Below are 27,741 nucleotides of genomic sequence, written 5' to 3'. Positions count from 1 at the left end.
GCGGGAAGGACCCCCAACGCCTGCGCTGGGGTTGCGGCGGGCGCGCCGGCGCCAGGCACCGGGCGTTGGGGGCCGGGGACGGGCGCGGTGCTCCGGGCGGGGCCGAGCCGGGAAGCGGGCTCGTGCGTCAGCCTCACGCGCGGGGAAGGAAGCCGACCCGAGGCCCCGGGCGGCCGGAGCGGGCGCCTTGGCACGTCCGCAGGCTCAGCCGGGAGGTGGCGGCCGCTGAGAGGCGGGAGAGCGGAGGGCGGGCCTGGGAGGCGGCCGGGAGGTGGGGCGTCACCGGGGGCCGGCCCGCGCGGGCTTCATCAGCGGACGCGCGGCCTGCGCCCGAGTGCTGGGACCGGGAGGGGCCGGGCGACGAGCGGCCGGAGCGGCTATGGGCCGCCGCTGGGGCTTCCTGATCGGCCTCGTGGGGGCCGTGTGGCTGCTCGGCTCGGGTCGCGGTGGGCAGCAGCCCCCGGAGACGGCGGCGCAGAGGTGCTTCTGCCAGGTGAGGGTTGTGCGCGGCCGCGCGGCCGCTCCCGGTGCTTCCCGCCTCCACCCTGCGCTCTGTCCCGCGCACCCCGGCAGGTGAGGGGCTAGGAGTGCCTCTGCGTCTCCACCCTCCGGGATGAGCCCCCTGAGCTTCTGCTCCCCGGCCGGGCTCAGCCCTCTGCGGCTTGCCTGGCGTGGTCTGTACAGGTCTTCCACCGCAGCCTGGACGTCAGCGTGCCCTCCGGCGCTTCGGATCCGTTGTGGGGGGAGAGGTGTGGGTGCATGCTGTATGATTTTACCGAGTTGGTTTATACATCTTTGTTGGTCTTCCCTGCCCGGGGAGGGCGTGCACACTGTGCACGCTCACTCAGTATTTGTTATTTTCGCGGAACCTGGGTCTTCCTAACTTCTAACTTGACCTGGAACTGCGTACGATGTGTTCATGCTAGGTGCCTTCGCCATCCTTCCTGGGCAGGGTACGCCTTTGTAGGGCAGGGGAGGCTACTTTCAGATGTCGTTGTCAGGCAGGAGAATCGTTTCGTGAGGCTTTCCTGTTTCTAAGCCCATCTGCCTTGTGTTTTTGAGGCCGCGGCTTGCAGTGTCTACTCGCTCTGTGTGTCCTTTCTATTTACTAAATGTAATGAGATTCTCTTACCGTGACACTCATTTGGCTGGTCTGAATTGGGAGGATGAGTCTTACCCCTCAGCGCACAAGTTTGATTACAAGCTTATATGATCATGAGATGTGGGTTCCTTGAGGAAAAAAAAAACATTAAAGAAATCTAGAGGTTTTCTGGTCTACATGATCCTGTATTTTAATATAATTGCTCTTAAAGTCACGTTTTGGTTGGCTTCTGTTGATAAAAATTACATTTTATACAAAATTGAGGTAGGCAATCCAAATTTTTCCTTTTAAGTGGATTTTACTATTATTATTATTTTTTTTTTATCAGAAATAACATTTGTGTAGGGACAATGCTACTATTTCACAGAGGAAAGAAACAGCTTTACATATTATGGGAGGAAGAACTGTCTCTTTCACTTTTATATTCTTGCATCCTGTCGTTTTGATGAATGATTTGAGGTGTTACCTGGCTATGAGTAAGAGGTTAAAAGGAAATTGCTGCTTTCCAACTAAGATGGAAAAGCTCCTTTACGTTGCAAACTGCATACAGTCAAGTACTTAAAAGGAAGAAGGTTCATTTTTCTTCAGGTTACAAATATAACACAAAGTGTAAACATTTAAAAATAGGGGCGCCTGGGTGGCGCAGTCGGTTAAGCGTCCGACTTCAGCCAGGTCACGATCTCGCGGTCCGGGAGTTCGAGCCCCGCGTCGGCTCTGGGCTGATGGCTCAGAGCCTGGAGCCTGTTTCTGATTCTGTGTCTCCCTCTCTCTCTGCCCCTCCCCCATTCATGCTCTGTCTCTCTCTGTCCCAAAAATAAATAAACGTTGAAAAAAAAAATTAAAAAAAAAAAATAAAGTAGGAATAAGAGACTTCAAAATAAGGTATTTAGTGTTGAAAGAAGATGTCCAATGTAACATTTTCAACTATAGTCTAGATTTTTAGATAATGGAATAAAAGTACATGTTGAGCTTTCAACTTTCACTTTCCTCTCCAATAACCTTTTTAGATATCTGATTAAAATTGGGGAGTTTTAAATTTTTCACACTTTTTTCCTTCTGATTAGTATTTAAGCTTCCCCCCCCCCCCCCCGTTTTGTAACATTTTCAAGATTTGAATACTCCCCCAACACAAAAATCTGTTGGATCCCTTTCTTTTCCATTTAGAACAAAAGTGACAGGTTTTTTTTTTTTCAGAATCAACTTTAAAAAATAATAAACTGAGGGTCCCATAGTAAAAAACAAATTTAAGAAAAATTAAAAATGATCTATTTAAATCAACTTAAGAACAGAGACCATCAATTTTAGTTCAATAGACTGAAAAAGAATACATTTTAGTTCTACTATGGTCAGTAATGGAAGAGATAGGGGTAATGTGGGAAATGGGGAGAGGGAACAAGCAATAACAGATATGAAGAGAAAATTGGAGACAAGCATATAGATGTGAATGGAAACGAGACACACACACACACAGAAATAAAGGAAATAAATGGAAGAAAAGATAAGGGGAGATGAATGGTGGAAATTATTCATTCAACAAACATACACAGTGTGTATGTTGACCTGAGTGTTTGGAATATAGAGATAACTATGGTGTGATCCCTGCCTTTAAGAACTTACAAGTTAGTGAATAAAGTTCTTTGGGGATTGGGGAGAGGCAGAGATCCTAAGCATTTTAAAAAAACAAGTGAGAAGGGGTGCCTGGGGGGCTTAGTTAAGCATTCAACTTCAGCTCAGGTCATGACCTCACAGTTCCTGAGTTCGAGCCCACATAGGGCTCTGTGCTGACAGTGCAGATCCTGCTTCAGATCCTATGTCTCCCTCTCTCTGCCCCTGCCCTGCTCTGTGGTCTCACTCTCAAAAATAAATAAACATTAAAAAAACAACAAGTTAGCAGGGGTGCCTGGCTGACTCCGTCAGTAGAGCATATGACTCTTGATCTTAGAGTTGTAAGTTGGAGCCCCATGTTGGTTGTAGAGATTACTTACAAAGTAAAATCTTAAAACAAACAAGTCAGTAAATATTGCTAGACACTAAATCAAAAACTAAATGTTGACCTAGTGTTTAGAAATACAAGTTAAAGGGGCATCTGGGTGTCTCAGTTGCTTAAGCAGGGGACTCCTGATTTGGGCTCAGGTCATGATCTCATGGTTTGTGGCTTCCAGCCCCGAGTCAGGCTTCAGGTTGACAGCTTAGCGTGGAGCCTGCTTAAGATCCTCTCTTTTCTGGGGCACCTGGGTGGCTCAGAAGTTTAAGCATCAGACTTTGGCTCAGGTCATGATCTTGAGGTTTACCAGTTCAAGCCCTGCATCGGACACTCTGCTGTCAGCACGGAGCCTGCTTTGGATCCTGGGTCCCTCTCTCTGCTTCCCTCTCTCTCTCTCAAAAATAAATGAACACTAAAAAAAAAAAAAAAAAAGATTCTCTCTGCCCATCCCGTTTGTTCTCACACTCTCTCTCTCTCTCTGTCGAAATAGGTAAATAAAACCAAAAAAACAAACAAACAAACAACAACACAAAACCCTGTTTAAAAAAATATTTCAAGTTAAAATCTCTCATTCTCTTTGCCGTAACCAATTAGCTGCAAAGTTCTGTTGAATCTGTCTTGTTAATAGACCTTTTCTCCCTGTCTGTTGCCACTCTCTCGCACCACTTCTACTGTGAATTATGCATCATCATCCCTCATTACCCTCTTGCATGGGGGCCTGGTATAGGGGTTCAGTTAACAGAATATCAGCTCTAATTTGAGCCAAAGCAACATGTGGTTCTTTAGCCTTAGAAAGTCATTGAAGTAAAATGTGCAGAGCTCTACAAATAATCAGATTAAATTTAATAAACATTCATGGAAGCCTACTGTGAACGAGTTTTAAGAGATCAAAAAAGAAACTAAAAATTTAAAAATTTAGTCCCATTTCTTGATACTCCAGAGTACTGAGCCTGGTACATAATGGGTGCTTAGCAAGTATTAGGCAAGTTATAATACAGGATGTTAGCACTATGCTAGCAGGAATATATTCTTTCCATTTTCTGCTGAGTGGGCCATTTGCATGTTTTTCTGGAATTCATCTTTCAGATGGGTGGATAGCTCCAAATGAATCTTTAAAGTTAGTTACTACATATGTCTGTTGACATCAAATCCTACTAAAACCATTTTCACTGTATGTTGTAAGTTCTTTTGATAGCAGTGCTTCTGTGTTAGTTGCTGCAAATAAGTGATAGATTGCCTTAGACTTGTAAATCTTCCTTATATACAGCTTCCCACTTTTTATTTTATCATTCTATTTAAATTTTTTTTTCATTTTTGCACAGAAAATTGGCCTTTTCCTCCCCTTTTGGTATACAAGCCTGTAACAGTTTGTGTAAAGAACCCCATGATCATGACCTACCCTTTCTTTAAACCAAAATAATATTTGTATTTGTTGCAATAGGTATGAGCTTCAAGTAAATGAAGATTCTTAAAAAAAATTTTTTTAATGTTTATTTACTTTTGAGAGAGAGAGAGAGAGGGAGAGACAGAATCTGAAGCAGGCTCCAGGCTCTGAGCTGTCAGCACAGAGTCTGATGTGGGCCTCGAACCCATGAGCTGTGGTATCATGACCTGAACTGAAGTCAGATGCTCAACTGACTGAGCCACCCAGGTGCCCCATGAGTGAAGATTCTTCAGACAAGATTTCTTGTTTTCTTTTTGACAGAATTTCTTATTTCCTTTTCCCCATTATGCACCATTAGAGAGAATGAATGCAACAGAACTTTAGTCTCAATGGATGGAATCCCAGGATTAAGAAGTAAACTCAGAAGAAATATTGAAGCCCAGATATGGAGGCAGTGTGGACATGTTTTTCATTTAAATTAATTAGAAATGAGTTTGTAAAACTCCCATGTAGTCCAAATGTTTTATTAATCGTATTATGGCTAGTGCTAATAACACTCAGATACACTTACTTATGAGTGTAGTAATCTCTATCAGGCTAATGAAAGGGGAATAGTTCAGATCATCCAAAATGACTATTTCAAGATGGATTATTTTCATTTGGAGTGCATTGTAGATACACTTGCCTACATCTATTTCAGCAGATTTACCTGTCTAGTGTCTTATTTATCTCAATTTCAAAAATAGTTTTTATTTGTTAGAGTGGCTAGGCCACAGAAGAGACACTTGGGAATATGTTGCATGGTAGGTGGAAATAAGCCTGGATTGAAACTTAGTCAGAGGGATCTTTGAAACAGGTTATACTGGAGAGATGTCCATTGTCTCTGAGTACTTATTGCCTTCCAGGCCTTTGTGAACAAAGCATGTGGAACAAAGCATGTATCTCATTGGTTGCTATACGTTGGGTTATTTAACAACAATTTAAAGTTGTAAAGACTAAGGCTTTAAAGCAGAAAAATAGCTTGTAGCATTCTGTGTCCTTGGAACCACCCAGTATAGAATCTTCGGTGTTTCCTTGTTTCCATTAACAGAGGTGTCTCTGTCAACATTCTTTGTTTTTTTGTTTTTTTAACTTTTGAAAAGTTTATTTAGAGAGAGTGAGAGAGAGTGTGTGCTGGAGAGCTGGGGAGGGCAGAGAGAGAGGGAGAGAGAGAATCCTAAGCAGGCTCCATGCTGTCAGCAAGTTTTATTAATTTAAGTAATCTCTACACCCAACATAGGGCTTGAACTCAGGACCCTGAGATCAAGAGTTCCAAGCTCTTCTGACTGAGCCAGCCAGACACCTCCATCAATTTTTTTCAATGAATAGTTTTCAAGTTCTTTTTAATAGTCACAGAACACTCTAAAATTACATACAACTAAAGGTCTTTGCCAAAAAAACCCACTTTGAGCACTTTTAAAAGGTATTTCATATTTCATACAAGTATGAGGAATATATTCTCAAAGTGCTTTGGAAAAAAATGATAGTCTGGTAGGACTAGAAGTTGTTGGCACAGAAGGAAACTATTTAGAATTTTTTTTTTTTTTGTCTTTCATTGTAAATTAAAGAGTACCTGTAAGCAGAAAATATGGAACAAGCAGGCCCATGTTATTTTCTTTTCTCTTGCCTTTTATATTTTGGTATTTGGTCCAAACCAGTCAGAGTCCATGGAGAAAGTAATTGAGGCTACCTCTGCAGCTAACTTTTGGCTGTCTAGATCTATGTTCCAGTGGGGTGACAGATGTAAACGTTTTGGAAAATTTTAGCTGCCAACTTGGCCTTTTTTTTCTTATCCATTAAAAAAAAAAATGTGAGTTGCTTTGGGGTAATCGTACGTCCACTTTCACCAGAAGCATTTAAGCAGTGGTAGGATAATACTAACATTGGCATTTATGTCATTTCATCTCAACTCTTTGAGATTGGAACTATTAGTATTGCTATATTGTGTTCACATGGGAAACTAAGGCTTAAGAGGTTAAAAAAAATATACTCCTTCTTCAGAGTATATAGGAGGGGATTGTTGTGTGCTTGGGAGTTTGCAGTAGAAGGGCCTTCAAAAGCTTTTCAACTGGTAAGAGACTAGGACTTTAAGCTGGGTGACATTATGTCAGGCCTACCCTGGTCCTTATATCTACATTCCTCCGCAAGTGCCTTCTATTTGCCACCTATTAGTTTGGCTCCGTACCCAAGGCTGATTATCACCTAAAGCATGGATCAATGAGCTTCAACTTTTAGCATGCATCAGTCACTTTGTGCATGTGTGTGGTAGGGAGCGGGGGGTGCATTTAAAAAAAAATTCAGATTCTTGGGGTGCCTGGGTGGCTTAGTCAGTTAAGTGTCCGACTTTGGCTCAGGTCATAATCTCACGGTTTGTGAATTAGAGCCCTGCATCTGGCTCTGTGCTGACAGCTGAGAGCCTGGAGCCTGCTTCAGATTCTGTGTCTCCCTCTCTCTGTCTCTGCCCCTCCCCTGCTCTCTCTCAAAAATAAATAAACATTTAAAAAATAATTTAAAAAAATTCACATTCTTATGGTAGGGTCAGAATCTGCTTCAGTTTAGGAGATAGTGTGACCATTATTTAAGCAGCCTTAGCACTTCCTGAAGCTGCCACACAGTTCACAGTATCAGGTCATCCTTGTTCCAGATCAATGTCCATCTTTTGGTTTAGGTACTAAGACTGCTTTGTTTTCCAAGATTCTGCCCTGGGTCTGTTAATTGCATTTCTTCCTTAATCTTTTCTTGAGACTCTATTCCTGTAACATGCCTGGTTCTCTAGTTTCTAGAACTGGACCTGGCATCATGCCTGCCAACCTTTCTTCCAGTGATCAGGTTCTGCCTGTTGGCAGGCTTATCTGAACTGTCACATGGCTTTGGTTTCCAAGTATCTTCCTGCCTCACCTTTGCTGGGCCTTCTCCATCTATTGAAATTCCTCCATCCCTGCCCTACCTCCTTAGCTGCCCTGCTACCTTTTGTTGTAGTTGGAAATACCTCCTGCTCAATTTCGTAGGTAAAGGTCAGAGGGTTTCCAATCTACCATTGTCCTGTCTTCCCTCTTCGGGATCTCTGGGCCAAAGCCATCTCTGCGGTGAATGCACCTTGCATTCCTTTATGGTTTGTGGCTTCTTCTAGCTTCCTTTGTAGTTAAGGTATAGATTGGTAAAATGTTGGATGTGATGGGTTATTTGCCTTCGCTGCTTGCTTCCCTTGCTCTGAGCGCATTCCTACCACTTGGGCCTGTGTAGTCTGGAGCACAGAGCACTACCATGGATGATGTGAGGTACCTAAGTCATCATCAGACTGTGATGCTGGTCTCCAGGGAATGACAGTGACAGTAGACAGCATTCATTCATTCACACATCCACTTCACAAATAAATATTGAGCATCTAGTGTGTGCTTTCTAGAAGTACAGTGCTGAAGACTGGGAATACAAAATGAACAAACATGATTTGCTCTCAAGGATTGTAAACTCTAGAGGGAGGAAGTGAACTATATAAATTCAAAGGAGTGAGGTAATCCTTATGTAGGAGTATGTGGAGTGCCATGGGAGCACATAGGAGACAGTTAACCCAGCAGGGGATGAGTGATACCCCAGGGGTAGCTTTCCAAAAGAGGTGATGCCTGAACTTGAGTTTCAAAGATAGATTTTTACCTTAAAAATGAATTACTTCAGGGGAAAAATTAATTGCTTCAAAACCATTCTCTTGGGTTTTTTTTTTTTTTTTTTTTTTTTGTTTGTTTGTTTTTTAATGTGCTTCTTTCTTTTTTGTGACCTACTGTCCCTATCAGGCATGTGTCCCTTTGGCGTTTGTAGTCTCTGTGCCTGTTATTTCTTTGTGTAATAATTTGTATCCAAGAGGAAAAAGTAGCTATTTTATGTCCTTAGAAGTTCTACTTTTAAGGCTCAAAAGAAAGAGGTGAAAAATCAAATCATCTAGATTAGAAGCACTTCTGTTTTTGGGTGACTGAATGGCTCAGTCGGTTAAGCGTCCGACTTCGGCTCAGGGCATGATCTCACAGCTTGAGAGTTCGAGCCCCCATGTCAGGCTTTGTGCTGACAGCTGGAGCCTGGAGACTGCTTCAGAGTCTGTGTATCCCCTTCTCTCTGCCCCTCTCATGCTTATGCTCTGTCTCTCTGTGTCTCTCAATAATAAACATTAAAAAAAATTTTTTTAATTAAAAAAAAAAAAGCACTTTTGTGGTACCCCAAATTAGGACCTGAAGATTTTTTGTATACTCAAGAGAATTTTTAGCAGGAAACAAGGAAAAATTTGCATATGAAATGAAAATAAGTAGTTATTGCAGTAAAAAATATGTAGATCAGATTTCTAGAACCTGCATTAGTCCAAAACAAATGAGACTACACAAACTGGGACAAAATCTTAGTTCTTAAATATTGCTGTCATTATCCAAAGTATTATCTCTCATCTTCCAAAAGTATTTACTTTTAGGTAAAAATTTTGCATTCCTGTTTTGTGACATTCTAAAATTAAAAATAGGGTAGGATTTTACATATTCCAACGGGAAAACACCTACATTCAGTATTTTAGTAAAGTATTTGCTTCCTTACCAGTAGATTAAAAAAATTTTTTTGACAGTAAGTCTCTCTGAAATATAATCGAAAGTAGTTTGTAAACAAGTATGCAGACCAAAGTATGATAAGGATCTCTTTTCTACAGCATGCCCTATATTAAAAACAAAAACAAAAACAATCTAGTTACTGTTCTTAAATCATATTTGTTACTTACAATGTTAGCAATGTTAAATTAATTCTGTTAGATGTTTGCCCAGCCCCAAACAAACATCTAAGACTTTTAGCTTCACTTTTTTTTTAATTTTTACTTTCTATAACTTATTTATTTTTTATAACTTACATCCAAGTTAGCACATGGTGCAACAATGATTTCAGGAGTAGATTCCTTAAGCCCCTTACCCATTTAGCCCATCCCCCCTCCCACAACCCCTCCAGCAACCCTCTGTTTGTTCTCTATATTTAAGAGTCTCTTATTTTTGTCTCCCTCCCTGTTTTTATATTATTTTTGCTTCCCTTCCCTTCTGTTCATCTGTTTTGTATCTTAAAGTCCTCATATGAGTAAAGTCATATGATATTTGTCTTTCTCTGACTAACTAATTTCACTTAGCATAATGCCCTTAGTTTCACTTCTGATAACATTGTCTGATCATAATTACCATTAAGATATTAGTTTTAAGCATTTGAAGATCAGAATTGGCTTAGTGGTCAATTTGCTATCTCCGTGCTGCTAATGATAAGTGATTTCTAAGCACCATTTCAAACCTGGACAAATAAACTGTCATGGACTAGTATTTGAGAGTTGGTAAATCCTTATAATGAATTATTGTTTATCTTATAAATTCAGTATCACTTCTTTTTATACGTTCACCAAGCATGTCCCATGTTCCTGTAGGAAACTTAATAGGGAATACAGAGACAGTTGAATCCTGGGAATATGGAGTCTCAGGAAGGCCAAGGATAGGAATGCAACTGAGCTTCAAGGAAGTTGGGTGGAAGTAGGAGCTGGAAAACCCCAGGGAATCCATGTATCAGATATTTTCTGTTTCCTGTCTCTGCTTCACTGTGTATCTTTAAAAATCTTTCCTCTCTTTTGCTGACTGGCTCATGTGCTGCTCAGTTCACATGATGGAATATGGTCTGAGTTTATTTGCTTTAGTGGTCAAGCTGCAGGGAGAGAGATCTCTTCTTATTCTCAAGTCCAGATTCCTGGAGCAGGGACCAAGACCTGGTTTGGGTTAGATACTGACCCCTGGTCAGGTCTGGGACAGGGTTACAAAGTGGCTGCAGGGGACCAACTCTGCCTATGTGTGTGTGTGCACGCGTGTGTGATGGGCTCAGTGTACCCTCCAAAAGGTATGCACCGCATTCTTCTAGGTGTATAGCAAGAGCAATAGCATTGTTAGATTACTGTCATGTCTCATCTCAGAAAATCATGAGGAGGGAAGATAAGAGTTGCTTGAGTCCTAACCTTGTCAGGAAAAAGAACCCTGTTGCAACTAAGGTATTTTGATGTATTATTTTATTTTCTTTGTAACAGGTTAGCGGTTACTTGGATGATTGTACCTGTGATGTTGAAACCATTGATAGATTTAATAACTACAGGCTTTTCCCAAGACTACAAAAACTTCTTGAAAGCGACTACTTTAGATATTACAAGGTATTTTTATTTTTAATTTTTTTGTATAAGAATACTTAAAGTTTAAATGGATAATTGTATTTTCTTAGGAATTCCTGAACTTCAAAATTGTGGCCATTATTTAAAATTCAGTTCACAAGAGTGAACAGTGTGGTTCTGAAACCATCCATTGGATACTTTCAATTTCAACAACTGGGTTTTGCACTCTGGAGTTAGAAACTTGTTGGTTAATTGAAGTCAGAACAGAAACTATTATATTGTTACCAAAATTGCCAATGCATACTTTCCCAAAATATTGGCTTGACTCCAGTTAATTAAAATAACTACATTTTTTTTGAGAAGCATGACTTTGTTCTGACCTGTATTATTTTCACTAGTCACTGTTGATATTTTATCTTGAGATATCTACTTAAAGCATTTAGAATATCTGATCATTGGAATATGTAGTTATTGAATGAGTTCAACAGTTGCCTGTTACTGGCTTAAAAAAAGTATCAGCTGAGCAGTGATGATACGAGCTACTTTGGCTCCTAGTTCCCATCTTCAGGATCTGTTTAGTACCAGTCTGTGTGTTTCTAACCAAGTCTACCAGTTTACTTAACACAAGTTACACATTGGTACGATCGCTGGAACTTGGCAACCTGTAAGCGAAGAAAAAGAATAATTGCAGATGATAGCATGACCAGGTTATCACATCATAATTCAACACCTGTTGAATAATAATCTCAAGAATCTTGATTACAAGAATCTTGTAACTTTTTCTGTTATTATCCTATAGGTAAACCTGAAGAGGCCGTGTCCTTTCTGGAACGATATCAACCAGTGTGGTCGGAGAGACTGTGCTGTCAAGCCGTGTCAGTCGGTAAGAACCAAGTATACATGTGACAACTGTTACACCTTTTTGCAAATAACTGCAATGTTTTAAAAAGGGGGCAATACAGGGGTGCCTGGGTGGCTTGGTCGGTTGAGCGTCCGACTTCGGCTCAGGTCATGATCTCATGGCCCGTGAGTTCGAGCCCCGTGTCAGGCTCTGTGCTGACCGCTCAGAGCCTGCAGCCTGTTTTAGATTCTGTGTCTCCCTCTCTCTCTGCCCCTCCCCTGTTCATGCTCTGTCTCTCTCTGTCTCAAAAATAAATAAACGTTGAAAAAAAAAATTAAAAAAAAAAGGGGGGGCAATACAACTAAAATTACTTTTTAATCCTTAGGTTAAATATAATGTTGTTTAATATTTACATATTAAAAAACCTCAACTTACCAATATAAAACCTATTTTGAATTATTCTTTCGTAATAATCCTTTGACTTACTGGTGAGATTAATAGGATGTTTGTTTTTCTTCTTACATCTTACCCAAAGGTTTATAGTATAACAGAATGAAATTAATTGGTGGGTAAACAAACTCCCTCCCTTCTTCATGGTGTATTGTTTTCCTTGGGTGGGGAGTGGATGAACAAAACACCTGGTGTTGCTTAAGAATTCTCAGTGTATTAGGGGTGCTTGGGTGGCTTAGTCGGTTAAGCCTCTGACTCTTGATTTCGGCCCAAGTTGTGATCTCATGGTTTGTGGGATCAAGCCCCACATTGTGCCCCACACTGATGGGCATGGAGCCTGTTTGGGGATTCTTTCTCCCTCTTCCCTGTTCATGTGGGCTCTCTTTCTCTCAAAATAAATGAACTTAACAAAAAAAAAAAAGGAATTCTCAGAGCATTAAAATATGAAGTATTCTACTCTGGGAGCAGAGAATTTTACACTTTCCATGAAGCCTTTTTTTTTTTTTTTCATTTTTAAAGCATATATTTCTATTTTTTTATTGTGATAAAATATACATAACATAAAATTTACCATTTTAACCATTTTAAGTGCACAGTTCAGTGGCATTAAGTACATTCCCACTGTTGTGCAACCGTCACCACCATCCACGTGCAGATCCTTTTCATCCTCACAAACTGAAACTGCGTGTTCATCGAACAATGACTCCCTATTCCCCCGTCCCTCTAGCCCCTGGCAAACACTATTCTGCTTTCTTTCTTTATGAATTTGACTATTCTAGGTACCTCAGATAAGGAGAATTATTACACAGTGTGTCCTTTTGTGTCTGGCTTGTTTCACTTAACCTAATGTTTTCAAGTTTTATCCATAGTACCATGTATACATGGTATTTGAATTTTATTCCTTTTGAAGGCTGAATAATATTGCATTGTTATGCATCTGCATTTCATTTATCCATTCTCTTGATTCACTTTTGGGTTATTCCTGTCTTTTGGCTATTGTGCATAATGCTGTTTGGGATATGGGTGCACAAGTATCTGTTTGCATTCCTTTTTTTTTTTTTTTCTTGGGTAACAGTATTTATTTATTTGAAATACTCTGCAGCTCATTTTATTTCTTTTATTTTATTTTAATTTTTTAATTTACATCCAAATTAGTTGGCATATAGTGCAACAATGATTTCAGGAGTAGATTCCTTAATGCCTCTTACCCATTTAGCCCATCCCCCCTCCCACAATCCCTCCAGTAACCCTCTGTTTGTTCTCCATGTTTAAGAGTCTGTTATGTTTTGCCCCCCTCCCTGTCTTTATATTATTTTTGCTTCCCTTCTCTTGTGTTCAACTGTTCTGTGTCTTAAAGTCCTCATATGAGTGAAGTCATATATTTGTTTTTGACTGACTATGTTTGCATTCCTAATTTCAGTTCTTTTGGGGATGCACCCCAGATTAGAATTGCTGGATCATTTAGTAAATCTGTGTTTAATTTTTTGAGGAACACCATGCCTTCTGCCACAGTAGCTGTACCATTTTACATCCCACCAGCAATGTACAAGGCTTCCAATTTCTCCATATCCTCACTAATACTTGCCATTTTCTATTTTCTGGATAATAGCCATCCTAATGGGTGTGAAGTCATGCTATATTTTTGAGTGGTTTATTTTTATATTTGCAAATAAAATATTGCTGTATAACCTATCTGGCATATGGAATTAAAGCAAATGTAAAATATTATTTATGGGTCTTTTATCGTTAGATAATTAAGAATCATGTTTTTAGTATATTCTCAGACAAAACTTTTTGAAAATGGATGGATTAACTTGTGAAACCATTTCTGTTACGATAATATCATTAAAGTGATATTGTCAATTTAAATGTTTTGTTTTATTTCCCAAAGTTCTAGTATTTATATTTAGTAATAGGAAACATTAGTTGGGGAAATTCAAGTTTACCAATAACTTATTTATATGGCTTATTAAGCACGCTCAAAATATGGTAGACACTTAATAAAGGCATTTAATTGCACTTACACATTAAATGGGCTATATTAACATTGGTCAGAAAAAGCAACTGGTTTTAGTTACTGAAAATTTGAGTCTTTTTTTAAGCAATTTTTAAAAACACTTTATTTTTTTATTTTATTTTATTTTTCATCTTTATTTTTTGAGAGAGAGCGCAAGAGAGTGCACAAGTGGAGGGGGCAAAGGGAGAAAATCTCAAGCAGAGTCTGCACTCAGAGCAGAGCCCAACACAGGACTCAACCGGTTAAGTGTCTGACCCTTGATTTCAGCTCAGGTCACCTGAACTCAGGTCACCTGAGCTAAAATCAAGGGTCAGACGCTTAACCAACTGTGCCGCTCAGATGCCTCCTAAACAATTCTGTTTAAAAATAATCTGGGGCGCCTGGGTGGCGCAGTCGGTTAAGCGTCCGACTTCAGCCAGGTCACGATCTCGCGGTCCGAGTTCGAGCCCCGCATCAGGCTCTGGGCTGATGGCTCAGAGCCTGGAGCCTGTTTCCGACTCTGTGTCTCCCTCTCTCTCTGCCCCTTCCCCGTTCATGCTCTGTTTCTCTCTGTCCCAAAAATAAATAAACATTGAAAGAAAAGAAAAAAAAAAAAAATCTCAGGGGCACCTGGGTGGCGCAGTCGGTTAAGCGTCCGACTTCAGCCAGGTCACGATCTCGCGGTCCGAGTTCGAGCCCCGCATCAGGCTCTGGGCTGATGGCTCAGAGCCTGGAGCCTGTTTCCGACTCTGTGTCTCCCTCTCTCTCTGCCCCTCCCCCGTTCATGCTCTGTTTCTCTCTGTCCCAAAAATAAATAAACATTGAAAGAAAAGAAAAAAAAAAAAAAATCTCAGGGGCACCTGGGTGGCGCAGTCGGTTAAGCGTCCGACTTCAGCCAGGTCACGATCTCGTGGTCCGTGAGTTCGAGCCCCACGTCAGGCTCTGGGCTGATGGCTCAGAGGCTGGAGCCTGTTTCCGATTCTGTGTCTCCCTCTCTCTCTGCCCATCCCCCGTTCATGCTCTGTCTCTCTCTGTCCCAAAAATAAATAAAACGTTTGAAAAAAAAAATTTAAAAAAATAAAAATAATCTCAAACATTGGGGTACAAGTGCCCCTATGCATGGAAAAAGCCTAAATGTCCATTAATTGATGAATGGATAAAGAAATTGTGGTTTATATACGCAATGGAGTACTACGTGGCAATGAGAAAGAATGAAATATGGCCCTTTGTAGCAACGTAGATGGAACTGGAGAGTGTGATGCTAAGTGAAATAAGTCAGGCAGAGAAAGACAGATACCATATGGTTTCACTCTTATGTGGATCCTGAGAAACTTAACAGAAACCCATGGGGGAGGGGAAGGAAAAAAAAAAAAGAGGTTAGAGTGGGAGAGAGCCAAAGCATAAGAGACTCTTAAAAACTGAGAACAAACTGAGGGTTGATGGGGGGGTGGGAGGGAGGGAAGGTGATGGGCATTGAAGAGGGCATCTTTTGCGATGAGCACTGGGTGTTGTATGGAAACCAATTTGACAATAAAGTTCATATATTAAAAATAAATAAATAAAAATAAAAATAATCTCAAAGCAGCACCTGGTTGGCTCAGTTGGAAGAGCATGCAACTCTTGATCCTGGGGTCATGAGTTCATGCCCCACATTAGGTGTAGAGATTACTTTAAATAAATAAATAAGGTAAACTTAAATAAATAAATAAAAATAATCTCATAAATCATAGAAACTTAATTTTTTTTTCAGAAGATAGACTAAATGTCATACAAAAGCATTTTTTTTCTTTTTCAGGATGAAGTTCCTGATGGAATTAAATCAGCAAGCTACAAGGTATGTACATGCACTTACTAATGTGTCTAGTATCTTAACAAAAATCTCATAAGACTCATTTCCCCTGCCAGGCATGACCCTACTTCTCTGTTGTCCTTCGCAGTAAAACCCATTAGGAGTCATTTATACTCAATGGCTCTAATTCCTTATTTTTTCTTTTGTTCAGCCTTTTATTATAGAAAACATGAGAGATAAATAAAGAGCTTCAGCAGTTAGTGTATGGCCAATCTTGTTTCATCTGTACCTTGCACTCCATTTTCCCAATTATTTTTAAAGCCATTCACAGAAAAATCGCTCTGTTTACAAAAGTTTCATAGACATTTTTAAGATTAAAAAATACTTAAAAAAATATAACCACTGTCAGGGTTCAGATTTCTCTACTTGTTTCATAATAATTTGTTTGTTTGAAACAGGATTCAAACATATTTCACACATTGCGTTTGGTTCCTGTGTCTCTTAGGTCTCTTTCTCTCTCTTTTGTTTTTTCATAAATTAAAAAAAAATATTTATTTATTTATTTTGAGAGAGAGAGAGAGAGAGAGAGTGCGAGCTGGGGAGGAGCAGAGAGAGAGGGAGAGAGAGAATCCCAAGCAGGCTCCGTGCTCAGTGTGGAGCCCAATGTGAGGCTTGATCCTACGACCCTGGGATCATGACCTGAGCCGAAATCGAGAGTCAGACACTTAACTGACTGAGCTACCCAGGCACCTCCCAATCTCTTTTTTAAATAGTATTGATTTTAAAAGTATTTTTACCTTTATAAATAAAAGTATTGATTTTATAATACTTTTAGATTTACAGATAAATTGTGATGATAATATAGTTCCCATATACCCCATTCCAGTTTCATCTATAATTAACATCTTACATTATTATGATCCATTTGTTATAATTAATGAATCAGTATTGATATCACTCAAGTCCATACTTTGTTCAGATTTCTACCTAATGTCCTTTTTCTGTCCAGGATCCCATCTAGGATACCACATTATATTTAATAGTCATGTTTCCTTAGGCTTCTCATAGCTGTGACAGGTTCTCAAACTTTCCTTGTTTTTGATAAGGTGTTTAGAGAAATACTTGTCAGGTATTTTGTAGAATGTCCATAAATTGGGATTTGTCTGATGTTTTTGTCATGATTACACTGGGGTTATGTGTTTTGGGGAGGAAGACTACAGAGTTAAAGTGCCATTTTCATCACATCACATCAAGGGTACATAGTATCAACATGACTTATTACTGTTAATGTTAACCTTGATCACCTGACTGACATAATTTTTGTCAGGTTTTCTCCACTATAGATTTACTATTTTCCACCCTTTCCACACTGCATTCTTTGGAGGGAGCTCACTGTGCACAGCCCATACTTCAGGAGGGCTCTGTCTTCTTAAGGATATAAATTGGAATTTTCAGTATGGGAGATTTATATCTCCCTCCATTTACTTATTTTTTCAATCATGTATTTATATCATGAAATGTTTATTTTGTACTTTGGATTATAATCAGGTATGACTTTATTTTACTGTTCAGATCATTCTGTTCTGGCCATTGGGAGCTGTTTCAGTTGTTCCTGTGTCCCTTTAACATACTCCCATCATTGTGGTTTTTCTCTTTTTTTAGCACTTCCTTATTTTCTGGTACTACTTGTATGTTTCTGTCTCTTAAATGTCTTTCAATCCATGTCCATTCCTCTCCCTCTTTTTTGGTATTAAGGCTTTTCAGATTCATTTTCTGATATATATTGATTAGAGTTGCTGTGTACTTACTATTACATCATATCAGAAGACACATAATGTCTGGTTTTCTTTTTTTATGATGTTAAGATCTATCATTGGGTTCATTATGTATCCGTTAGAAAGTTACCCACTAGCTTTTTACCTGAAAGTTTCATTAGCCGCTTTGATGATTATTACTTGTTGCATTCTTTCATTAGGGGTTTGAAAATGTTGATATTCTAATTATATCATCCTTTTTTTTTTTTTTTTTTGAATAATTTTTTGTCAAGACAGCTAACATATAGTGTATAGAGTGTAGTCTTGGCTTCGGGAGTAGATTCTTGTGATTCATTACTTACCGCACCCACTGTTCATCCCAGCAAGTGCCCTCCTCAATGCCCATCACTCATTTTCCCTGCCCCCCCAAGCCCCCACCCCCATTAACTCTCAGTTTGTTTTCTGTATTTAAGAGTCAATTATGGTTTGCCTCCCTCCCTATCTATTTGTAACTTATTTTTCCTTCCCTTCCCCTTTGGTCTTCTGTTAAGTTTCTCAAATTCCACATATGACTGAAAACATATTTTTATCATTCTTTCCATACTTCTTATCTGTTTTTATTCTATAAAACCATTTCTTGTCAACTATTTGGATGCCCTGAAATACAGTTTATGCAGGGCACACAGTATAAATGCTTTATTCTTTTATTTTGCTTACCAGTTTTCAGAATAATTATGAGTTTGGTGCTCTAGCATCTCCAGAGATGACCAATATGATTTTTATTTTTAAGTGTTATTATGAACTTCGGAGTTTTGACATATTTAATGTACTGGACTCTTTTGTAGTCATTTTTTATTATTCCTTTTGATGCTTGAGTTTTTCCATCTTTGGTCACTAGATGCTCCTTCAAGTAAGTGACCATAGCCTTTGAGATGATCTCAGTAGTCTTAGTAGACTTTTTCCCCCCTTTTTTAAATGTTTATTTATTTATTTAGAGAGAGAGAAAGAGGGAAAGAGGGCAGGTGTGGGACAGAGAGAGAGAGAGAGAGACAGAGGGAAAGAGGGCAGGTGTGGGGCAGAGAGAGAGAGAGACAGAGAGAGAGACAGAGAGAGAAAGAGAGAGAATCCCAAGCAGACTCCACACTTAGAGCCCAAACCAGACCCCAGATTTCACGAACAGTGAGATATGACCTGAGCCAAAATCAAGAATCGGTTGCTTAACCAATTGAGCCACCCCAGGCGCCCCTAGAATTTTTGCTTTCTATTATGAAAAGATCTTCTAGGCTTATTTTGCATTTTTCTCACTCTGAGCTTGGAGTTAACCTTTTTTCTATTAACGTTTTTTTCTAAATAGTCCTGGTTCTTTTAGTGGGAAATGGTGTTTAGAGATTATAATCTGGTTCCTAGGGGTGCTAAATGTTACTGGGTTATTATTGTCTCAAGGCCTATTTTGGTAGGAAAAATTCAATTTGTGATTACAAAGCTTTAAAATATATCCAGAATCTTAACAATCTTTATTGCTACTGCTGTATTTAAAGATGTCATCATTTTTGCCTGGATTATTGTAGTAACCTCTTAAATGGTCTGCCTACTCTACCCTCCTTGCATCTGTATAGCCTCTTCTAAAGACAGCAGCCAGAGTGATTTTTTTTTTTTTTTAAGAGTTCAGATAGTATCTCTCCTCTGTTTAAAATTCTCTCATGTGTTCCATCTCTCTTGGAGTAAAATCCAAAGCACTTAGAGAGTAACAAGAGTACATCAAGGGACCATATGCCAAGGTTTGCCTGAGGCAGGACTGGTTTATGCCTGTTGTTCTGGCATCCTGTATGATGGTTTTCAAATGTTTATTTTTGAGAGAGGGAGGGAGAGAGAGAAAGACAACGTGAGTGGGGGCGGGGCAGAGAGAGAGAGAGAGAGAGAAGAAGACAGAGGATCTGAAGCAGGCTCTAGGCTCTGTGCTGACAGCAGAGAGCCCCATGCGAAGCTTGAACTCAAACTGTGAGTTCATGACCTGAGCCGAAGTCAGACGCTTAACTGACTGAGCTACCCAGGTGCCCCAGCATCCTGAATGATTTATCATTTGTCCTGAGTTTTAAACTTTTCAAACAAAATATTAATAGTTGCATTAAAACAAGTTAAGGTAGGGGCGCCTGGGTGGCTCAGTTGGTCAAGCGTCCAACTTCGGCTCAGGTCATGATCTCATGGCTCGTGGGTTCAAGCCCTGCGTCAGGCTCTGTGCTGACAGCTCGGAGCCTGGAGCCTGCTTCATGTTCTGTGTCTCCCTCTCTGCCCCTCCCCCGATCATGCTGTCTCTCTCTGTCTTTCAGAAATAAACATTAAAAAAAAATTAAAATAAGTTAAGATCGATTTAATTGACCAAATACTTTGTATTTCTAGTTTCCTTTGTTGTCTCCTCTGAGATGTATGTACACTAAAGAGTTCTTACTTTAATATCAAGTTGACCAATAATAATTTGTGCCTCTTTTCCTGACCTTCCCTAAATGTAAATAAATGATTTTTCAAGGACAGTATACAGGGTGATAAAATACCTGCTGATAAAACAATTCCAGGCAGACACAATTCTGGGGGCAACTAAGTCCTTACAGTCTTGGGAAGTGGAGGGAACAGCATCGACATTCTGCCCTGCTGGTCTCTCGGAGTTATCAGCCAATTGTGCTGTGTCCTGATATATCCTAAGCTGCCAGGCTGCCATTTGACTTGTCAGTGGGAAACCTGGCAAATTATAGGTCAGGTTTATTTAAAATATATATGGGAAATAGTGGGTGAGCAATCCTGCATAGAGAGAGTAGTCTTCCACTTCCTATAGTGGTTTTATATTTTTTTTGTAAAGTGCATATCGACAACTTATAATTATTTTACTATTTAGTAATCAAAAATTTTACAATGAATCCTTTTGGCTGAAATAACTAGAAAGAAATAAAGAAGTACATGCTTAAGGAAGAAGTATTAAATTTCGATTTCTCACCACAGTTGATGATGATATATAACTTGCACAAAAGGTCATCATTTACCATCCACAAGGGGCATAGAAATATCTGTGATCACATAAACACCAGAACACACAAATCTACTGACAAAGCCAAAGCACCTACTTTGTAAATTACTAGTTGTAAATTACTCGTTATGTCTAAAAATAATAACTTAACATGTGCAGCTATAGTGGTGCATTTACATATCATTCTGGTATATGTGGTTTTTCATGTAGACTAAATTATTGTCCTGAATTAAAATTTTTAATATGTATGTTACTGTGAAAATTTTTATATATCCAGCAAAGCCGAAGGAATTTTCGTGTGAACACTCATACCCATCACCTGGATTTGTATCATTAACATTATTGTAAACTTACGTTTCTCACATATGTATCTGTCTATCCTTCTAGTTATCCATTAAAAAAATCTTATTTTTTAGATGCATTTCAAAGTAAATTGCAAGCATCAGTACACATTACCCTAAATATGTCATCGTCTCTCTCTCTCTCTCTCTCTATATGTATATATGTATATAACACACATGTATATACACGCCACCCAACTAGAAGTATATCATTAGAGTCTAATGTTTGCTTTAATTTTTATAAAATTAACATGGTGAGATGCACAAATTTTAAGTGTACATTTGCTAAATGCATATACCTGTGTAATTTAGGCTTCTAGTATAATATAGACCATTACCATTACCTAGAAAGTTCCTTGGTACTCTGTGCTAGTCAATTTCTATGTTTTCCCTTAGGGGCAATCACTATTCTGCACTTTTTCACCATAGATTCTAAAGTAATTTCACTCATTTTTTTCTTTAAAGATTTTATTTTTAAGTAATTTCTACACCCAATATGGGGCTTGAACCCACAACCCCAAGATCAAGAGTCACATGTTCTACCAACTGAGCCAGCCAGGCACCCCAATTTTGCTCATTTTTCATTCCATGTTTTCTTGTTCACATAAAAAGAATAAAGTCATAGCTGTTAATGTGTTGGCTCCAATGGCAGAACTTTGCACATAGTTAAATGATGCTATAGTCAGCTATTTCAAACAGAAAATCATTTAATTCAAAAGACTAATTTTTTGATGGACTCAGAACTTTTGGGAGTTCATTAAAAAAATTTTTTTTAAAGTTAATTCATTTTTGGAGAGAGAGACAGAGCATTAACAAGAGGGGCAGAGAGAGAGGGAGACACAGAATCTGAAGCAGGCTCCAGTCTCTGAGCTGTCAGCACAGAGCCTGACACAGGGCTTGAACTCATGTACCATGAGATCATGACCTGAGCCTAAAGTTCGATGCTCAACTGAGCCACCCAGGTGCCCCAGGGAAGAGTCTCTTATGGATGGAATTCTTGTTTTTGGGGTGCCTGGGTGGCTTAGTTTGTTAAGTGTCTGACTCTTGGTTTCAGCTCAGGTTGTGATCTTGGGGTCTGTGAAATTGAGCCCCAGATTTGTTTCCACACTGACAGCACAGAGCTCGCCTGGGATTCTCTCTCTCTCCCCCTCCCTGCTGTTTCAAATCCTCTGTCCCCCTCTCTCTCTGCCACTCGCCCGCTTGTGTGTGCTCGCGCTCAAAATAAAAAAACATGAAAAATTTAAAAAAAGAAACTCTTGTTTTGTTTTTAATTGGATAAATTCATATTCCTACTTGAAATGGGTGCCTCTGTTCATTTTTTATGTATTTTTAACTTTTTATCTTAAGCTAATTAACAGCTTATAGAAAATTTGCAGTATTAATAAAAGACATTTTGTGTACTTTACAGATTCACTAATTTTTAATATTTTGCCTCATTTGTGTTATCTTGTTTTTTCTATATGCATATTCTTATTTTCTGAACCATCCGAGAGTACATTGAATACATATCCCTTCACCCCTTAATACTTAATTGCATAAAAAGAATTTTATTTTTGAAAAGTGTTCAAATTGAGCTGTCTTACAAATCAACGAATGTAAAGAAACAAAGTCATTATTCAGTAAACAAATATTTCAAAAACGTATCATTTCAGTTATTTTAGGGTTCCCTTTTATCCTTGGAAGTATCATAGACTGGGAAGTCGTTTGCATGGTCATCCTAAGCAATAAGGGTGTAGTAGGCACCCAATAAATATTTGCTGATTGAATTTGTGACTTCTTCCAGTATGCCTTTCATCTCTGTGGTGGTGATGACTAGTGTGTTGTGAAATCTTATGATCCACATTCACTTTTCCCTGTGCCACGTACACTCCCAGCAGAATAGTGTGTGTGCGTGTGTGTGTGTGTGTGTGTGTGAGAGTGTGAGTGTGTGTGTGTGACTTAAATATTGAGAAGAAATGCGGTTGTTACAGAATGTATTTTAAAGACCTGAAGATACAAGAATACTTTTTATAAGACGTAGGCTCCAGGGCATATGTAGAATCATATTTAGAGTTGAGACAGACCTACACCCACATCATCTGGTCTAACCACTTATTTATGGACGAGAAAACTGGTGCTTGCAATTAAGCCATTAGAACAGTGGGAGGTTGCCTTGCCCATTGTTCCTTCTACCTCAGAGATTTTCTTCGTGAACAGCTTGTAATGAGTTATCAGAACTATATTCTTTATTTTGTGACCATCATAGTAAATGTTTTCATCAACAAAAGCAAGAGGCAGAGCCTTTTATTTTTTATTTTTTTAGCTTCAGGGGAAATGAGGGCTTAATTTTTTTCAGGGTTTTTTTTTTTTTTTTTTTAAGAGAGATCACAGGTTGGAGGGGGTGGGGGAGAATCTCAAGCAGGCTCCACGTTCACCACAGAGCCCGACATGGGGCTCAATCCCACAACCCTGGGATCATGACCTGAGCTGAAATCAAGAGCCAGTCGCTCAACTGACGGAGGCACCCAGGCACCCCTGTTTTTTTAAGTTTTGAAGCCACGGAAATGGTGCTAGGTATAAATGAAACTTAAATAACTTTGAACTTGAGAAAGTTTTAAAAACGCAGTCAATTATAATCCATTTATTCCCCTTTTCCTTTTAGTATTCTGAGGTAGCCAATAATCTCATTGAAGAATGTGAGCAAGCTGAACGGCTTGGCGCTGTGGATGAATCGCTGAGGTTTGATTTTTTTTTTTTTTTTTGCTTTAGTATTTTATATTTTTTTCTTGTGAAATATTAATTTTAAAAAAATGATAACACTACTTGTTTTCTTCATTTGAAGCGAGGAAACACAGAAGGCTGTGCTTCAGTGGACCAAGCATGATGACTCCTCAGACAGCTTCTGTGAAGCTGATGGTATAACGCTTTTTATCATGTGCATTTCGTTTCAAATTGTGCCTAAGGAAAGAAAAATCTTTTCAAATGGTTTTTAGAACTCAGTTTCTAAAGTTTGGCAGTTCCTCAAAAAACTAAAGGCTAAATTACCATATGACCTAATAATTCACCTACTAAGTATATATCGAAAAAGGTTAAAGACAGGGGAACAGATACTCATATGCCCATATTCATGGCAACATTATCCACAGCAGCCAAAAGGTAGAAATGACCCATGTATCCATCAACTAATGAATGGACAAACAGAATATAATAAATATATACAGTGGAATATCATTTGGCCATTAAAGAAAAAAGTTTGATATGCATTGCAACATGGATAAACCTTGCAAATACTATGCTAAATGCAATAAGCCAGACACAAAAGGACAACTGTCATGATTCGATTTGCATAAAATATTTAGGCAAGTTGATAGAGTAACCAGAGGTTAGAAGCAGGGGAGAACGGAGTGTTATTGTGTAATGGTTATAGAATTTCTGTTGGGGGTCATAGAAAAGTTTGGAAACCGTTGGTGGTGATGGTTGCACAACTGTTAAACACGGCTGAAATGTAAGTTTTACGTTATACATGTTTTACCGAAGTTAAAAAAAAAAAAAGCAAAAAACACCTCCGTTTCTGGAAAAAAATTACCTCTTGAGTCTTACAGTTGTGCATATCTCAGTAATATGTATATGTAATTTTTGTAATATACACAGGCATTTGGCATAAATAGCTCAAACGTAGAGATTGCAAAAACCTGCTTTTGTTGCACTGGCCTTGGATTGTTACATATTTACCTTAACGATGGTGTGCGTTACTTTTGGGAAAGAGAAGAATGAACCATGAGTTGCTCTGAGACATCTGGAGCTGGGCCAGAGTTCTGGTCGTGTTCATATCCAGGAGCCCTAGCACCCGTTGGCACCCTTTCATCAGATTTATGGATTCTCCTATTCTCCTGTTCCTAGTATCTTCCTTTTTCTAAGTTGAATGATTAGCCTGTTAATTGGCTAAACAAAATCAAATCAGACTGAATTTTGATATCCTTCAGTGGCGCTCTTTTGAAGCAGATTAATGATCGTTTGAAAATCTTAGCAAAAAGAGTGGTACAGATCATTTTAATTGCACGCGAGAGCTGAATCCTGCAATTCCCCCCAAAAAGAGGAAGGCAAAGGGAAAGTACTTATTTTTAACCTGGTGGTTTCACTTTGGAAGAAAAAAAAAAAAAAAGAAAAGAAACGTATGCTTCCCCTACTCTAAAACATGACCATGTTCTGTCAGATAATATTTATAATCCTGTGTTCACAATTCAAAATCAGAAAGCTCTGAAAAATGAGTATTTCCCCCCTAAGTTTAGCACAGACTCATTTAGTGTGAATAGTCACCTGTCACTACAGAAATATTTTTGGTGTTTGATTAAAAGTTGCTCCCTGGTCCCTGCTGGAGTAATACTACTCAGTATATGTTGCATATACTGTAATACTTTTCTAAAATCTGAAAAGTTCTGAATTCCAAAACACATTTGACCCCAGGGATGTTGGATAAGGAGTTGTGGACTTACACCAAGGTTTAGACTAGTAAACTTAGGGAGATAAAATACTCTCTCAACCCCCTAATTTTACTGTCTTTTTCACAAAGATTCTTTGGCCTGAGTGTTACCGTGTGAGATAAAATTAAGCTTATAACATGCAGCACATTTTTTTAGACCTGCAGTGCTAGAGAACGAACAGTAATACTTTAACTTTGTTTACCATAGTTTCCTTTTGAGGCTACATGCTTATATTTGTGTAGCAAGGACTGAGAATCAATAATTCATTTGTTATCCGTGGACTTCTGTTATCTTGCATGAATCACTTGTGCATTTATATTTGTTTCTTCTGTTCAAGGAGGGTCAATATTAAAACAAAAAAGGATAGCTTTATAATGAAATTATATAAATAGTAGGAAGAAGACAAAAGGTGTTGTACACATTTTAATTAGAAAGTTGAGCTTTTGTCATCTGGCAAAACATGGTTATTGTAACAATTATTTATTTATTTTTTTTTTTCAACATTTATTTATTTTTGGGACAGAGAGAGACAGAGCATGAACGGGGGAGGGGCAGAGAGAGAGGGAGACACAGAATCGGAAACAGGCTCCAGGCTCTGAGCCAGCAGCCCAGAGCCCGACGCGGGGCTCGAACTCACAGACCGAGAGATCATGACCTGGCTGAAGTCGGACGCTTAACCGACTGCGCCACCCAGGCGCCCCTGTAACAATTATTTTTTATTAAAAAGATGAGGCAAGATGAAGTATTTGCTGTAAGTGAAATTACCAATCACCTAATGTTTACGTCTAATTAGGCAGAATATTAAAAATTTAATAAATTTCTTGGTGATTAGTTTTCTGTCTTAAAGTACTAGATGCTGAGCCGTTATTTGTATATTTTAAAAATGAGAGTTTTTATGAATTTATTATAATTTGCTATATATACTGTGGTAATACTTTTAGTATCAGTTGAGATGAATAGAATATCTGTTCCTCAACTAGAGGAGTTCATGCAATTTTTTTTTTAATGTTTACTTGGTTTGAGAGAGAGAGAGAGAGAGAGAGAGCGCGAGCAAATGTGAGTGGGAGAAGGGCAGAGAGAGAGGGAGAGAGAGAATCTCAAGCAGGCTCCACACCATTATCAGAGCAGAGCCTGATATGGGACTTGAACCCATGAATCATGAGATCGTGACCTGAGCTGAAATCAAGAGTCAAACGCTTAACTTGACTGAGCCACCCAGACGCCCCTATGCAAATTTGTTTTTAAGTTTTTATTTCTACTTTTCCTAGTTATGTTAATTGCTACTTCTGCATGAAGTGTCAGTTATTTCTAGATGTTGTCACTGTGCTACTTCTAGAAGCAAAATTTCCTCTAATTTAGGTCTCGAGTATACTGTTAATTAGGATAAAACTAACCAAACTTAGTTTTATTTTTGTTTTTGTCATTGTGTTTTGTTTAAAAAAATTTTTTTTTGAGAGAGAGAGAGAACAGGAGGGAGGGGCAGAGGGAGAATCTTAAGCTCCATGCTCTATGTGGAGCCCAATGTGGGGCTTGATCCCATGACTCTGGGATCATGACCTAAGCCGAAATCAAGAGTTGGGCTCTCAACCTTCTGAGCCACCCAGGCGCATCTGTCATTGTGTTTTTAATAAGAAGTAGGTCTATTGAGAGCTTGATGAACTTTCATACATACGCCTGTGTGCTCCGATTTTGTCGTCTACTTTGGCTGCTTTGAGGCATTTTTGCCCACTTCTTCATTATTCGTTCACATTGTTACGCTTTATAAATGAATAAGGGGGGATGCCTGGGTGGCTCAGCCTGCTTAGGATTCTCTCTGCCTGTACCGCTTGCTCTCTCTCTCTCAAAAAAAATAAAACAATATAAATGAATAAGGTGTTGATGTATATTAAATAATTTCCCAAAGCCCCTGGAGAACCAGGGCCATTTTTTGCTTTCAAAGTTATAATACATTATACAAATTTATATGAGAACATACGAGAAACCAATATCCCACCAATTTTTTTTTAAGAGAGAGAGAGACAGCCTGTGCGTGCATGTGAGTAGGGGAGGGGCAGAGGGAGAGAGAATCTTAAGCAGGATCCACACTCAGCTCAGAGCCCAACACAGGGCTTGATGTCACAACCGTGAGGTCATGATCTGAGCCGAAATCAAGAGTAGGACACTTAACCAACTGAGCCACCCAGGCGTCCCTGCCACCAATTTTTGTATGTTTTTCATTAGTGTCTAATTGCTTATCTTTTCATTTTATTAGATAGTCTTTGTACTTAACAATTTTGTTGATTGTATAATGGTCTGTTAAGATATGTCATAATACCACTAGCTAATATGTTTTATATTCTTACTGTTGTTCTAAGCTCTACACATAGAAACTTAAATCACAGTAGTGTATATCATCCCCATTTTATAAATGATGACACCAATGCCTAGAATATATGTA

General features: G+C 39.0%; 1 protein-coding gene across 1 annotated transcript in view; it reads left to right on the top strand.

The window, feature by feature from the left end:
• The first annotated feature begins 281 nt into the window (after positions 1-281).
• ERO1A (endoplasmic reticulum oxidoreductase 1 alpha) overlaps positions 282-27,741 on the top strand; it is a 48,179-nt gene continuing 20,719 nt past the window's right edge. The window contains exons 1-6 of the mRNA XM_047862157.1: positions 282-493; positions 10,580-10,699; positions 11,457-11,540; positions 15,740-15,778; positions 23,486-23,562; positions 23,666-23,739. Of these exons, the coding sequence (XP_047718113.1) occupies positions 380-493; positions 10,580-10,699; positions 11,457-11,540; positions 15,740-15,778; positions 23,486-23,562; positions 23,666-23,739 (508 nt within the window). The 5' untranslated portion in view covers positions 282-379. The remainder of the gene's footprint in view (positions 494-10,579; positions 10,700-11,456; positions 11,541-15,739; positions 15,779-23,485; positions 23,563-23,665; positions 23,740-27,741) is intronic.

The sequence above is a fragment of the Prionailurus viverrinus genome, chromosome B3 (assembly GCF_022837055.1).
Source record: "Prionailurus viverrinus isolate Anna chromosome B3, UM_Priviv_1.0, whole genome shotgun sequence".
Lineage (NCBI taxonomy): Eukaryota > Metazoa > Chordata > Mammalia > Carnivora > Felidae > Prionailurus > Prionailurus viverrinus.
This window is presented reverse-complemented; position numbering and strand designations above follow the sequence as displayed.